The sequence below is a fragment of the Pinus tabuliformis genome, chromosome 6, assembly GCF_031772625.1.
Source record: "Pinus tabuliformis cultivar Carrire ecotype Pingquan chromosome 6, CPIR1, whole genome shotgun sequence".
Taxonomy (NCBI): Eukaryota; Viridiplantae; Streptophyta; class Pinopsida; order Pinales; family Pinaceae; genus Pinus; species Pinus tabuliformis.
In genome coordinates, this window is record NC_142292.1 from 1,013,445,566 (window position 1) to 1,013,462,528 (window position 16,963).

Sequence of the window (16,963 nt, forward strand, 5' to 3'; positions counted from 1 at the left end):
ACTGATAGGGACTGCGTCACTCCCTCCGGCTGATCGATCTGTTGGTTGGATGCTCAGTTCTCTGGCCCTTCGGTCTCACGGCCCAGTTCCTGGCACTGGATCTAATCTACTCCTTAGCAAATTTGTGAATCTCCTCAAGGGCTCTACGCTGCCTCAGCATGGCTTTACACTGCCCAACGTGGCTCTACACTGCCTCTTCTGGATCTCTCTCTACCTCCTCTGAAATGTATCCCTGGATCAGGAAACTCTCCAACCGGAAAACTATCCCTGCCCCTCACTGCAAGAAATCTCCTCGATGACTTCTCTTGCAATTGTTGCGCTGCTCTTGAGAAATCGAGCTCTTGATCTCACTCGATGTGTTTTTCCAAATGCCCATCAAGCCTCTTCTTATAATCTTCTCGTTGATCAATCAACAGCCCATATTAGATTCTAATCAATGGCTCAGATCATCTTGACTTGATCCTCGTCTTTCTCTAGAAGATTCACACCCAATTCAATTAATACACTTTAATTATTTTAATTTCATAAGTTTAGACTTATGCATCCATTTAAAATAATTAATAATTTTAATTAAACCTCCTCAGGGTGGAATTTACCAAAATGATTTTTGGGTATTGTGGAATGCATGTGTCCTATCCTCCCTACAAAATCTCGAGGCTAGAGCACATCCGATGCTACCAGAAATCAACATTCTTCACTCACAAAGCCTCAACAAATCTCTTCCATATCCTTATCATTAATGCAATCACCAATATCTACCAAACCCAACAGGTTCCTTAGATATTCAAACTTCTTATTAGGAAGAGCCTTTGTCAGAATGTTTGCTACCTGTTCATCTATCAGAACATACTCTAACTTCACGATCCCATACAGCACCAAGTTCCTAATAAAGTGGAACTTATTATTGATATTTTTTGTCCTCGAATGAAACACGGGATCTCCAGACATCTTGTAACAAATTTGATTGTCACAATTAATCACAGTAGGACCCAAAGACTTCTCGAACAAATCTGTCAGAAGCTTCCTTAACCAAACAACCTCTTTTCCTACTTCACATGCAGCCACATATTCTTCCTCGACACTACTCAATGCAACGATATCTTGCTTCCTACTCATCCATGAGATCATAGCAGCTCCCAGACTAAAGCATCCTCTAGTAGTGCTCCTTCCATCGGTCTCACTCCCACCCCAATTAGAGTTTTTGAAGCTAATTAGCTTGACTTCCTTACTAACATACTTTAGGCAGTGATGTATAGTGCCACGAAGATACCTCAATATATGTTTGGCAGCTATCTAGTGATCATGAAGTGACTCTAACTGAAACTGACTAAGAATCTTCACTGCAAAACATATATTTGGCCTAGTATATACCATATACATCAGGAAACCCACCAATTGTCGATATGAGGTAGGATCCACGAGACTAGAGTTGAAGCTCCTCAACTTATTGAAGTTGGTTATCATAGGAGTAATCATCGGCTTGGAGTCCATCATCCAAATTTCTGCAATAACTTGATGATGTATTTTCCTTACCCCAAATATATCTCCCCAACTCTCTGCCATACTTCTAGACCTAGGCAGTAATGCATTAATCCTAGATCCTTCATCTCAAATTCAACTACCAACATTTTCTTTCATTCTTGAATTCTTCGTCCTACACCAATGATGAATAGATCATCCACATATAATAGAATAATGATGGGCTCATTATTCACGACTTTGATATATAGATTCAGATTAGCAATACTCTTCATGAACCCAATTCTGAAAAGATATGCATCCATTCTTCCATACCATGCCCTCGGTGCATGCTTCAAGCCATATAGGGCCTTCTTGAGTCTACAAACATAAGAGTCCCTGCTATTCACTTCAAATCCTTCAAGTTGTTCGATGTACACTTCCTCATCAATGGTCCCATCTAGAAATGTGGTCTTAAATTCCATTTGATGGATATTCCACCCCATTGTAGCAGCCAATGAAACCAACGATCTAATGGTAGTGTACCTCGTTGTAGGTGCAAAGGTTTCTTCATAGTCAATGCCCTCCTTTTGAGAGAAACCCCTTGCGATGAACCTTTCTTTGTACTTTTCTATACTTCCATCAATAGCATGTTTGATCTTATAAATCCACTTCGATGTGACAACCGATTTGGCACTAGGTCTAGGAACAATTTCCCAAACCCCATTCTTCATGGTGGATTGATATTCTTCCTACATAGATTTCTTCAAAACCTCTTCATGCTCAGCTTCCTAGAATGTAGATGGTTCGGCTTCAATCAACTTTGTCATATATGCAGCATAACCAGAAGACCTTTTTGGTTTCTTACATTACCTAGAGCACCCTTTCGCAACTTCATGTCCTTCAGCATCTTCTAATGTAGCTTTCAACCAATTTGGTCTCTTCCTTGTGGTTGGGATAACCACTGATTAAATAGGCTCACTTGGTCCTTCTTCATCATTTGAGGTAGAGTTCTCACGATGAACTTCTTCTTCTTCAAATACGGGAACTTCTTCGTCATCAGAATCAATAGGAATATCCTTTGATTTCTTGTAAGCTTGATTTTCATCGAATATGACATCCCTTCTTACTTCAATGTGTCTTCCTTCCTTTATGTAAATTCTATATGCTTTTGAGGAAAAAGTATAACCAACAAATATTCCCTTGATGCTCGTCAAGTCCAACTTCTTTCGCTTGTCTTTCAGAACATGGATATATGCTATAATGTTGGACTTCCAAATATACGGAGATGATCCACACTCGGCTTCTTCCCTGTGAATACTTCTTTAGTTGTAGTATTATCAAGACTCTTATGAGGACTTCTATTTTGAATGTACACGACAATCATCGTTACTTCACCCCATAAGAACTTTGGTAGATCTTGATCAAGGAGCATTGTTCGAATGCCTTCTTCAATTGACCTATTCTTCCTTTCGACCAATCCATTTTGTTCGGGATAGTAGGGAACAATGAGCTTCCTCTTAATACCAGCATCCTTACAATATGCAATTAACTCTTTAGAAGTCTATTCCCCACCATTGTCAGACCTTAGAGTTTTTATCTTTCTTTCGGTTAGGATTTCCACTTCAGCCCTGAACTCCTTGAACTTATCAAAAACTTCATCTTTAGTTTTGAGTAGATAGAGCCATGTCTTCCTCGAATGATCATCAATAAATGTTACATAGTAGAGATGACCTCCAAGTTATTTGTCAGGCATGGGCCCGCATACATCGGAATGGATGAGATCTAATATTTTTGTAGATCTAGTTTCACTATTATGAAATGGCTTTCTAGTATGCTTCCCAAAAGAGCATCCCTTGCACACACCTTCAAGATCTAACTTCATATCAGGAATACCATGAGCCAGTTGACTAAGAGTAAGGATGACCCTATAATGAAGATGACTCCTTTGATAGTGTGTGAAGTTGCTTGCTTTCACCTATCATGTGTCTCGATGCTCCACTATCAATGATCCATGCATTGTCATCAGTAAGAGAACCTATAAGGGAAACCAAGAATCCTTGACTCTTGACTTTGTTGAATAAGTAATAGATGATGTTCTTGATCCATCTTCCAGCAATGTTGTAACCCAATCTTATATAGTTCACCATAGAGGGAGAATCCATGCCAACAAAGTGATCTTTGACTTCTCTTGACCTTAGCTCTGATACCATGTTGGAAAATCAAACATATTATATTAGGGTTTGATTCTCCTTTCTTGATAATTAATTGTGAGTGTTTTGGCTTCTTTTACTTCTTTATTATCTTATCTCTCATCAAGCAATCATACATGTATGAATATCGCAACACAAGAGACACTAGCTATATGCACATGCCACGGCAAGACCCCCTCAAGGGGAAAACCCAATCAAGATAATTCTTCCTTTCAATAGTATTCTTTGAGACTCTTTACCCTAGACCAAGACCAGACTTTCCCTCCACACCATGTTAGCCTCCCAGATCTTCGACCCCTTCCAGCAATTTTGCCTAGGCAACAACTTCATGCAACATGCAACTTTTGACAACAACGAAATATTAGGAGACTTCAATCTCCCAACCTAGACCATGAAACAAAGAGAGAGAGAGGCACCAAAAGTTCGATTTTATTCTTCTCTAGAGACTTCCCCAAACTCGCACTTTTTTCGTCCTCCTGGCAACAGACTTCGCACTTCTCCATCTCTTCTTGAGATATCAAAATTACTTGAGAGTGAGTGATCCAAATGAATTCGACCTCCTTCAATATATAAGCTTCTTGTGGGTTGAATGGGGGCCCTTAGGCTGACTTGATCTCCCTTAGGCCGACATGATGTGGAGGGTACCTAATTCATATTTGGCTTGATACAAAACCTTTTTACACGATTCAAAATCCCAAGAAGGGTCTCTTCGAATGTACAATGATTCTATAAACTCAATATTAATCCTAGAAATCCACAATGGGGACTTTGACTAATGTAGTGATGACCCAAGCATGAAACCCATGCTTAAATAAGTCATTGTTACAATAATAAAAATTCTTTTCTTTATTCTTTTGACAAGTACATTACAGAATGACTCAAGAACATTATTGAAGACTGAACATAGTTGCATTTTCTAACAAAATTTGCCTCCATCCTATGTGTTGAAACTGTCTGCAGAGGATACAAATACATGCCCATGAGGACCACCAACTTGCCATTCGGCCCGGTGAACTCCATCTCTAGCTTCCTCCAATCGGTGGTGACTCGGCCAAGGGAGTATAGCCACTGGACACCCATCACTACGTTGGTGTCCGGTACATCCACTACGAAGAAATGGCCTGTCATCGAGTAGTTCCCCATGGTCATTGTCAAAGCGGGAACATACTGAGTGCACTACGTTGTCCTGTCCCACGGCACCAGAATGAAAAACCCCTCAAAACTCTGTTGTGGTGATGCCCCTCCTCTGAACCATCTGAGCATCAATGAAGTTGTGGGTAGCCCCATTGTCTACTAGGACTGAGACACGCTGCCCTTGCATTATGCCTCTAATCCTCAGAGTTAGAAATTTGGGGACCCTGCATAAGGAAGTAAGGACTCCCCCAGATGGTGTAAAAGATGCTCCCCCATGTGGTAGTGGTGGTGGTGGTCCCCTCTTTGCTGGACCCTCACTATCTCCCCCACCATACTCTAGCTCTACATCATCATCCTGATCACTATCCGAAAAGACCTCAATATAATGGGCTTTGCCCACTGTTTACCGATGGTCTGGTGCACATGGCTCCCGAAAAGTAAAGCATAATTTCCTCCTCCTCAGGTCCCTCTGAATGATCCTTAATAGAAATACAAGTGATAACAAGCAAATAATACATGCAACAAATTACAAAAATGAAATATTCAACAAACACCCATATAAATGCTGCAAATGGAGAACTTCTGAGCCATTTTATTATATTTTTGCAAGTCAAATACAATAGATGAAGGAATGGTGCACCTGGGCTTGTCTAAAGGAAAAATAGGACCAAACCCAAGTAGGAAAATGGCTAAGTTGAAGGTTGCCCAACTGTTGCACCAATCTGCACTGCGCTGCCCAAAAATCGCTGCCATGCTGAAGTTCGAATGGCTGGAAGGTGCACTGAAACTGCCCAGAAATTTATATTCTTTTAACCCCTGACTCCTTGGCCAAAATCCACAAAAACCCAAAAATGGTTTGGCCCGATTTGGACTTCCCAAAATTGACCCCCAAAGGCACTATCCAATTTCCAGCAATTCTACACTGTATGCTGCAAAGATATAGCTTAAAAACCCACCTCCGGTGCTCAAAAAATTATGAAACTTTATATTTGGGATCCTTGTCAAAAACCCATCAAAACCCAGAAAGGATTTGGCTGGTTTAGACTTTTGATTTTTGACCCCCTTGGAGCCTCACCTCAACTCTAGCTACCAATTTCGACTTGCTAGAAACTGCCTGTAAGTCCACCTGAAAACTTCTCCAAAATGTTGAGTTCACATGTTCTATCCAATTCCTGAATCCACGAATGATCTCTTGGCCCAACTCATCTGCTCTCAAGTACCACGAAAATCTGTTGTGTGGCCTCTACACTGTCCTCCAGCCCAACAGTTCGAATTGCTAGAATGCTGGCTCAGCGGGCTATAAAACCCAGCAAGAACGTCGGTCTAATGCTGCTACCTCAGCTCCTCAACTCCCGGACAAGCAATCATATCAATGCTTGCCTCAATCTCCCTCTGCGTGTTTCCTGGCTGCCGAGAAATACGCACTCCTTGCTTTGCGCTAGTTGGTGGTGCTATGTCACTGCCCGAAACTCCTGAAATCCTTGTAAAACTACCTCTCTAGGGCGGGCAAGGATGGTTCCTCGAAGTAGAGGTTGAATCTCCCACTTGATAGATTTGTGGCTAAATAGTCAGTTGACTTAGCTAAACAACAAAGTTAACAATCAAGTGATTTTGTTTGCAAGATGTATCAAAAAAATCCCAAAATGAGAGTTGCTCCCTCCTTATAACTCCTTGGACATCCCTTGCCTCATGTGGGCTCCTCCATCCACCTATTCAACTTTCCCTCCTAGCTATTTGAATGAGCCAATTCGAATTCCCATGTAGGTGGCCCCCACATTCCACTAGCAACCAGATTAAGTCGAACTGCCTCCTAAGTCCCTAAGTCGAAAATGATGGGTTCTCTTCCTTAGCCAAAATTGTGCAAAATTGTGTAGCAGCACCTTGTTACAAATGTGTTTGAGAAGGGACATGACAATCCTCCCCTCCCAAATGTTGCTTGCCCTCAAGCAACCTCAAAGATGAGTGCTCCAATATGTGCTCACCCTCCCAGGTGGCATCCTCATCCGGCAAGTTCTTCCAACGCTCCAAAAATCTCTTGTCCTCAAGCAATGCGTAAACGAGCATCTTCACTAACTGTTGCTCCCCATTGTCACTGAAACATGTGCCAGAATCCCATATGTGCCACTAAATCATCCCTAACCTCAACATTGTCCGGATATGAAAGAATCCTTCAATACTAGGATCCCAAACCATCCTGTCCAACATGAAGCTCCCCTCGCTCCACTCACTATCCTGCCCGATGCAAGTACTAGAAGTCCCTTGCTCCATTAGTGACTCGCTAAAGCCCAATGGAAGATCTGTATGATCTCCCCCTGCAGTAGCCAACGCATCCCTAAAGGTTATTGAGTTGTGAAGAGTTGTGACACCCCAGTTCCTTGCTAGTCCCAGAGTGGTGCCACCATGCTAACATTGCACTACTCTGACTATGTCATACTCCCCATAGTGTGCAGCCAGTATCCTCCTCCCTTGGAATTCGATGGTGGAATACTGAAAGAGGCGAGAAACATCTTGCCTGGGCATCTCCATGGCACCAAGGCCTACCCATCCAAATCTAACTCTGAACCTGTGCAGCAATAGAGAATGTCTGCCTCCCCATATGATGAAACCCTCTGTGAACCCCCATATGTCATCCCAAGAGCGAACTATATCACTCTCTGCCACGACTCTGCTCATCACAAGTGATCTATCGATCAACTGAATCCCTGCATCCCATAGGCAGACCTGCTGCGGCATATCCCTAACAACCAATTGAATACCTTTGGCCCTTATCTCTAGTCCCTGCATCCTACCCATATATAGGCTCCATTCATCATCAACTAATCTAAGGCATGCTAAACTGTCTGATGCCTGCCACTGTGTAGTACTAATGACTATTGGAAACCACGTGTGCCAAATAGCTACCCCCTGAATGCAACCAATAGATAGGTATTTGATATGCGCAATCAACTCAGTGTATAAGGATCCATCCTGCTCCTGCCAACCATCGCCACTAGTTCAACTACCTGCCCCCTGGAGAATGTGTCAATACAATGTCTGGAACCCGAATACAAACTGGACAATTATCTCAGTCGTACACGGTGTCCCCTGCTCATGCATGGTCCAGACATGCCCTGTGGAAAGAGTGAAACATGTCTCCCCCTTTGACCAGCTCCCCAGGCATAAGATCAGTGATGAATGATTTGCCATCCCTGTCGGTGATCACCTCATCCCTCAACCTGTGGTTGTCAACTCGTGCACTGACTCGATGCCCCCGCTGAGAAGTCTCCCCTCTATCGCACCAAGTGTCATCCAAATATCTTGGGTGAGCTCCACGTCCCCTGTTGCTCGTGCCCAGAGTGTCAAAGAACAACAACCAGATTGCCCGTTCCTGATGTAGAAGAGGGTCAGGAGTGTGAGTCCCCGCAAATACCATCAAGTATCGGTCATCTGTGTCCCCATCGATCGTGGGTGAACCACACCCAAAGATATGTCCAGTATCTCCATCCATGGGTGTCCCTGGAGGCGGCACTCCAAGACCTCGTTGTGCAGCACCATACGCCGCTGCATACCACCGATCATCCCAGTACTCCTGGACATGCCATTGTACACCGCGGCCTACCCCTGTACACTACTGGATATCCTCGGTTGTGGTTATGCCATCCTATACTGTCCTTCTTCCTACATGTGTCACTGCACCTGTCACTCCCTGCATGTACTCATTGCGATGTGAGGCACTCCCACTCCGCAACGCAGTCCAACACACTACAACACACCACCATGCATCTCCATGCGCACCTGTAGACTACTTCTCAACGCTAGATGCTCCCACACATCCTTGGATATGATGGCCTAGAGCTATGTCTCTAAGTGTCAGGCCACACCTGATCAGTATCATCACCTCCACCATCGCATCATTATCCCCGCCGATGAATGGACCTTCCCTCCAAATCCCACCTGAGGGGTCCGAGAAGTGACTCTCCCTACGTGCTAGCAGTGATGCCACCACTGCTCCACTCCTCTGAGTCTTCTGTGCCCTACACAAAAGTGAAGAGCCCCCAGCTCCATGCAAGGCACCATTTGTTGGCCTGCCAATGCCACCTCCAACAAACTCCTGCCAGAGTATGTTGATCACCCACTGATCCCGTGTACAAATCACATAACAAGAAAACCAAAAGAATCTATCCATAAACAAGTCGGCCACTGGTGCAGACCGAGACTCCCCTACCGAATGTGCATGCTCAACTGCTAGGTCAACTACACCATCCCGGTTGTACTCAACCGGCATACATGGGAAATGATAGGTGGTCCCTCCCAGATCCCAATGCTAGTCGGGGCTTCCAGCATCCCTAGTGCCTGGAAACTCCCGCTGACCTCCACCTGGGTCCACTACAATCTCCATAGTCCACTCCATCAGGTACCAACTCAGAATCTCTCGCCACCCAACCCCAAGAGAGGGATCGAATGCACGAACTCCTGCACATAGAATAACCCCATCATGCAGGTGTTGCACCTTGTGCAACTCAGGTTGTCTCATCTCGCTATCCTGGTCAATACATACAATCTGACTAGGTAGCTTTGTCTCCCTCTATCCAATGGGCCAAGGTAACCTAACAGTGTTGCCAGCCCTGTCTATGTATGCCCGAAGAGGGCTGCTCTCATGCTCCAACGTGCACTTTAGCTGCACCAGTAGGGAATCCAACTGCTCCCCAACGTGAGTCAATCTGGCCGTGGACTTGGCACAAACCGCTCTCATGCCATCCCGCTCCTCGTTCTGCTACAGAATCGCCTCTCGCACTAATGCGGCCTTGCTTTTTAATGCTAGAAAGTCGGCCTGAAACTGATGGAACTGTCGTGGGCATCTGTCACCTGTAAACTCAGTCACGGCTCCAGATACCTTAGCAAATGTTGGCATCTCATCCAGGGATGGCACCCCCTCAACAAATGGCTCTATGCGTGTAGGTTCTATCCTCTCCACCAAGGTGTCAACTGGGGCTATCAAAGATGTCTCTACTAAAGGTGACTCCTGCGCCACAACGGGTATATCGATGTGCTTCTCACCATCCTGTGGGCTCTCAGCATCATGCTCAACCTCCTCTTCAGGCTCTTGATATTTAAATCCAGGTCTCCACCAGCAAAAGCACCCCCTGGTCTCACCCTCTACTGTCTTTGTCCTTTCTGTTCCTTTTCAGGAGATTTGGTGCCTTGATTTGGTCGACTTTCCCCACACGATGTAGATGGTTGCACCCTCACGGCCTGCTCACTTCTAACGTCTTTGTTGTAAGGGTGAGGATGGGTTTGGTTTGTCACCCTCCTCAACTGGGCCAACCTCTCATCGTCCCAATGAATTCTACCCCAGAATTTCTACGTACTGGATTTCCCTTGAGCCATGGGTTCGTCTTTGGTTTCACCCGTCACTGTGCACTCATACACAAAGCTTCCATGATCTTCTGGCTAATTTCCCAAAGCTGGGCCAAGATCATGCTCTGATAACACTGTAATGATCCTTAATAGGAATACAAGTGATAACAAGTGAATAATACATGCAGCAAATTACAAAAACGAAATATTCAACAAACACCCATATAAAAGCTGCAAATGGAGAACTTCTGAGCCATTTTATTATATTTCTGCAAGTCAAATACAATAGATGATGGAATGGTGCACCTAGTCTTGTCTAAAGGACAAGCAGGACCAAACCCAGGTAGGAAAATGGCTGAGTTGAAGGCTGCCCAGCTGTTGCACCAATCTGCACTGCGCTACCCAGAAACCGCTGCTCTACTAAAGTTCGAATGGCTGTAAGGTGCATTGAAACTACCCAGAAATTTATATGCTTTTAACCCTGAATTCCTTGGCCAAAACCCACAAAAACCCAAAAGTGGTTTGGCAAAATTTGGACTTCCCAAAATTGACCCCCAAAGGCACTATTCAATCCCCGGAAATTCTACACTGTATGCTGCAAAGATACAGCTTAAAACCCCACCTGCGGTGCTCTGAAAATTATGAAACTTTATATTTGGGATCCTTGTCAAAAACCCAAAAAGAATTTTGGCTGGTTTAGACTTCTAATTTTCGACCCCCTTGGAGCCTCACCTCAGCTCTAGCTGCCAATTTCGACTTGCTGGAAACTACCTGTAAATCCACCTAAAAACTTCTCCAAAATGCTGAGTTCACCCGTGCTATCCAATCCCTGAATCCCTGGATGATCCCTTGGCCCAACTCAGCTGCTCCCAAATACCACAAAAATCTGTTGTGTGGCCTCTACGTTGTCCCCAAGCCCAGCAGTTTGAATTGATGGAATGTTGGCTCAACTGGTTGTAAAACCCAGCAAGAACGTTGGTCTAATGCTGCTACTTTAGCTCCCCAACTCCCAGACAAGCAATCAGATCTTTGCTTGCCTCAATCTCCCTCTGCGTGTTTCTTGGCTGCCCAGAAATACGCACTCCTTGCTCTGTGCTGGTTGGTGGTGCCATGTCACTGCCCCGGAACTCTTGAAATCCTTGTAGAACTTCCTCTCTAGGGCGAGCACGGATGGTCCCCCAAAGTAGAGGTTGAATCTCCCGCTTGAGAGATTCGTGGCTAAACAGCCAGTCGACTCAGCTAAACAGCAAAGTGAACAGTCAAGTGATTTTGTTTGCAAGATGTATCAAAAAAATCCCAAAATGAGAGATGCTCCCTCCTTATAACTCCTTCGACCTCCCTTGCCTCATGTGGGCCCCTCCATCCACCTATTCAACTTTCCCTCCAAGCTATTCGAATGGGCCAATTCGAATTCCCATGGGGGTGGCCCCCACATTCCACTAGCAACCAAATTAAGTCGAATTGCCTCCTAAGTCCCTAAATCGAAAATGATGGGTTCTCTTCCTTAGCAAAAATTGTGCAAAATTGTGTAGCAGCACCCTCTTACCAATGTGTTTGAGAAGGGACATGACACCCTCCAAGTCTCCTCGTCTAGCTGCCCATGTCCTTGGGCTACTCACTGTGGTAGTGGTCTAGTATCACTTCCCTTCTGATTGTAGGGAGTGCGTGATGGAATAGGTGCCTGGGTCTTGGGGATGGCCCCCTGCAGGTTTCCAGTGGATGTCACAACCTCGTGTAGCGTAGAGGGCTTGCATGACTTCACCAGTCCATGCAGTGGCTCGAGAAACCCGTCTATGAATGTGTACACCCTCCTAGCATCCGATAAATCCAGCACCATGACCGAGACTCTCAGAAACTCTGATAGGTACTGCTCTGGATGACTCGTCTGTTTGAGTTGGGTCAGCTCCCTGAAGTGAGCCTCTGAATATCTTTGATCAAAATGCTCCACCACTCTCCTTGTCAAATCCTCATAGGAAGTCACATTGGCATGACCCAAAGTAGACAAGTTGTGAAACCACCAGTCGTGTGCCTCCCCTTCCAAGTGTAGGGTAGCTATTTTAATGGTTTCCACCTTCGTCATCCTGTTGAGCTAGAAATAAGTATCCAGCTTCTCCACCCAAGCCCGAGCTATGCACTTGGTAGTGCCATCATATGTAGGGAAGTACATCCTCCCAATAGTACGTTGCAACTCGGAGCTCTGCGTGCCCTAGCCTCCATAATTTATGCCCTTCTCATTTTGCTTGAGCTGGCAATAGTCTTTGAAAGATAGGGCTGCCTTGAAATCTTCCCCCATGGATTGCCATTCCCTGAAATACTCCCCCATGGGCATCTAGTCATCTGGTCCACCCTGCTCACTAGGTGTTGATGGTAAGAAAGAAGGTAGCGTGGTCCTAGTTGGCCCACCTGAGGCTGGTGGGTGAGTAGCCAGTGAAGGGTGGTCATACTGTTGGGAGGCCCCAGAAGTCTCCCCAAATAGGAAATCTCAATGGATGCTTCGGTCTTGGTTCTGTTGTTTGATCTCATCCAACATCTCCTTTTGCCCCTTCGCTAAATCACTAAGGGCCTTCAAGAGGCTATCAAAGGCCATATCCTCCTTACTCCTGGATTCCATCATGTCCTCTACTACCACTGCCTTCCCACGCTCCTCAGTGTCTGGTGTAATCTCTAACTCCCTCTCAATACTTTGGTACCTCTGTCTCCTGTAGGTGATATTCTGCCTGTCATCCTCACTCATAGGAAAGTCTCCCACGATTAAGCCAAGATCTGGGCTCTGATACCACTGTAATGTCCAAAATAGGAAAAATGGTGATATACAAAGCAAATAACAAATACAACACCATAAATTTCAAACATTCAACCAACACCCATGTAAAGTCCATAAATAAGAACTAGTTGAGCCATTTTATTAATCAATTGGAGCAAAGTACAATAGTGTGGAAGGAGTGCACTTGGGCTTGCCTCAATGGCAAGCGTGACAAAGCCTAGGTGACAAAATAACAAGCCCAAGTGCTAGAAATAGAGGCTCCAATGATGCTTTGTGCTGCTCCAGAAATCTACACTGTCTGCTGGAAAGGAACTGTTGGAAACCCCACCTCCGATGCTCAGAAAATTCTACAAAATTGATCTCAAGATCCTCACCAAAAACCCAACAAAACCTAGAAAGGGTTTGGCCTGTTTTTGACCTCCAAAATTCGGCCCCCAAATACCACTTCCTCCACCAACTATTGGAAAATACGACCTCCCTGTAACTCACAAAAAAAGCCCCCCAAATCACACCCAAGGCTGAGATTTCTTCCCCAAGGTTCTCCTTATTTCCCTCTGCTATCTCCAACTCCCCGACCTGTTCCTCAAGTTCCCATGTGTGCCCAGTGAGAGGCTTATGCATTGGCCTAGGTAGTTGTAAAGTGTGCTGCCCACAAGAAGCAATCTCCTACTCTGAAACTCCAATGCCAAAATTCTCTAGGCAAATGCTACCTAGAAGACCCCTATAACAACCTCTGCGTGCTCCCTTCCTGCGACCTCCTAGAACACACACTAGTTGAGCAAACACTGAAAGATAAGCTCTGAAATCCCTCCAGCTCTCCTCCAAAGTGGTATGAATTGACCCCCCTAGGGTGGCACTCGAAGTCCCCCGAAGAAAGGGTGAGTTCTCCGCTTGGAAAACTTGGTGCTAAACAACAAGCGACCTGGCTAAGTTGCTCGAGCAACAAAAGTGAGTTCAATTGACAAAAGACACCTTGTGAAGATGAGCTCCTCCTATTAATAATTTCGTGGGCCTTCCTTCCCCATGTGGGCCCCTCCTTGCCTTTCGACTTCCCTTCAAGACTATTCGAACTTCTCACTTAGCCAAGTGCATTTTGCCTATGTGGGTGGCCCCCACATTCCTCTAACAAAATGATTTGGCCTCCTTTATTCCCCTGAGTCCTTAAGTCAAAATTTAGTGGGTTCCATGGTCACCAAAATTATCTAAAATTGTGGGAAATTAAACCTGTCACAATAATTTAGGAAGGGACATTACAAAGTCTGTAAGGAGCAGGGGCTTTTGGCTGAGGTGACACTGGGCCTCTACTCCATTGTTAGCACTTTGTCTAGCTCTTGTCTTTTAGGGTTTCCCTTTCCAAGGCCTGCTAGATTTCGTGGTAACAGAGTTCATAGCCCCAATAGTTGGCACTAGTCACGTTAGATTCAACCACCATCTTGAAAATTTTGAATTCTGAGTTTTTCTATGGACACATCCCTTAGATAAAAAAAAACATTAACTTAGAAATGAGAGGAAAGCATATGAGACAAGAATATTCTTATCCTAAGTTATCATTTAAAGAGTTCCAGTTTCAAGTGATGAAAGTACTAGTAAGTGTTGATTGTGAATCGTGATAGTGAACAAGCCTCATCAAATTGTAGCGTTTCTAATATCTACACATAGAAAGTGTGGTTTATATACCTGGCATCATATTAACCATAGAGGAAGCTGGATATCAGGAAAAATAACTTGGAAACAGGAAAAATGGAAGCACAAAAAACTTAACTATTTCTAATACAATGCCAACAGTACACTAAGTTTTATATGTATTTTAAAGCTATAAGTCAGTTTCAGTTTGGTATTTTTTTTCCCATTTCCATATACGCATAGAGCTTATTTTCTTTCAACTTATATCCTGTGGTTGTTCAGGAACCATTACCAGCTAAATTTAAGATTCTATGTCCATGACCAGATAATCTCTTTCTGCAACAGAATACTGAAACATAAAACTCTCTTTCTGCATTTTACTATTTCCTCTGATTTTTCTTTCACCATGGAAAGGTTAGACACTAGACAGTTCTAGCATGCACAACTTACTCAGGGGGCATGTATCCAAATGTTCCCACTAGGTGTGTCAGAAACGCTGCTGATGCGCCACCCACTTCTGTAAGCTTTGTCAATCCAAAATCTGCAACCTGCAAGTCACAAGAAGAAAAGGCAGAAATCATACATGAGAATCTGACAAAACTACTCCATTTTAGGCAGAGTACTTGTGAACTTTTTACCTTGGCACGGAAGTTTCTGTCAATCAGAATATTGGCTGATTTAATGTCTCGATGGATATATACTGGCACAGTGTGTTCATGAATATATTCTAAACCTCTTGCTGAATCAAGCGCAATTTGTACCCTAGCAGGCCATGATAGTGGTTCCATTCCTGCATATACTTGTTTCACTAAGATATCTTAATGCTGATTAGCGTTGGCATATGTTCCCTGAAAATATAATTTCTAGTCCATTTCCCACACTTTTATGTTTGGTAAAATGCTGCTTACAGTGGTCTTTTGGCTAAAAAGCCACACTATGATAGGCCTCGTCCGAACTCTTTAAAATCTGCATATCCCAGGTACAACTTACCTGAACCATGTAAATGCTGGCTTAGATTCCCATTCTCAATAAATTCGTAGACAAGGAACAAACACTCCTCTATACAAAATCCAATTAAGCGAACCTGCATCCGAAGAAAGCATCAAAGTAATCTTATCAATATTTGACTAAAACTGTGGCAGAACAGGCAAGACAAAGAATAATGATGCTCCAAAAGAAAATCCTAGAAACGTTTATTAGGACCTTAGGAATTGATCTAAGAGCTTCTCATAATATCCAGCAACCAGCATGAAAATGGCATCTCATCAACCAGCATTCCTCTCCATGAGACCAAATTAAATGGGAAAACAACTATGTTATCTAGAGAGAAAAGATCCACAATCTTCTCATGAAGAAGATATAGAAGCTGTTTAACGGGCATGAAACACCTCCATGAGACAAAATTGAGGAGGTTAATTGGAAAGCAATTGATCAAAACACAATGTACATTTTGAGACCTTTTGTAGTAGATCATATCATTTTTCACATCAGAAACGCTAACTCAACAAATAATATCAGGCTACTTTGCAGAACTTGTATGGGACATCAAATCATGGAAAATCTTGTATCTAAAAAATCCATTGTCCACACTGTGAAGGAAGCAGAAAGTGTTACAGAGTAATGGCACAGATACAATAGGTTAGAGATCAGTTGGTATTCAAGACAAGGTGGAGGAAAACCACCTTGAAATGACAGTGAATTGGCTAGCAGATGTCTATCAGTCTTTTCTCACCAGTTTAAATATGATGAACAAGATAATTTCCTTTATTATGTGTTATCCCTCCAAATGCTTCTGCATTTTGTGCATCCTTTTCAGCCTTGGTCTCAGAAGCATATAGAAATATTGGGAGCTGAGGAGAGCTGTACAACAGACGGATATTTTTCAGCCTTGATCTAGCCAATTCCCACAGCAGCCAGCATCAAATGATAAAGATATTTGATGAATATTGAAAATCCATCTTTAGCTGACCTTTGATACCATCTTTGAGGACAATATGATGAACGTTTTTGACTTGGCAATATGCCACTGTTGGCAAAGTATTGGTAAGTTTGCTATTGAGGATGGCCAAGTGAAAGAACATGAGAATGAATGGATATTTTCAGGTATGTCGCAGCAGCCTTTTTTCTTATCCTGTAGAGCAAGTTCATTCCGGACAGATTGATGAGATTATAGTTCATTTGTTGAGTAGTTTTCCCATATCTAAGTCAAGTTGATTTCAGACTTGTAATCTAGCATTCAAAGCAGAATTATGTATGCCTTGATACTGACTTTGCACACATAGATAGACACAACATACACCTGACTTGGCTTCTCCATCATCTGAAACTTTTGGTACATATGGAAGGTTTTCTACAAGGATCAAAGGTCTTAACCAGTCTTAATTCTATTATTACTTTTGAGCATCTGTCAAGTAAGTATATGATGCAGTTTTCA

At 43.6% G+C, this 16,963-nt stretch overlaps 1 protein-coding gene across 1 annotated transcript in view; it reads right to left on the reverse strand.

The window, feature by feature from the left end:
- LOC149262423 (chitin elicitor receptor kinase 1-like) overlaps window positions 1–16,963 on the reverse strand; it is a 230,430-nt gene that overhangs the window by 80,786 nt on the left and 132,681 nt on the right. The window contains exons 2-4 of the mRNA XM_089424505.1: window positions 15,520–15,613; window positions 15,168–15,319; window positions 14,980–15,077 (exon numbers count right to left, since the gene is read on the reverse strand). Of these exons, the coding sequence (XP_089280631.1) occupies window positions 14,980–15,077; window positions 15,168–15,319; window positions 15,520–15,613 (344 nt within the window). The remainder of the gene's footprint in view (window positions 1–14,979; window positions 15,078–15,167; window positions 15,320–15,519; window positions 15,614–16,963) is intronic.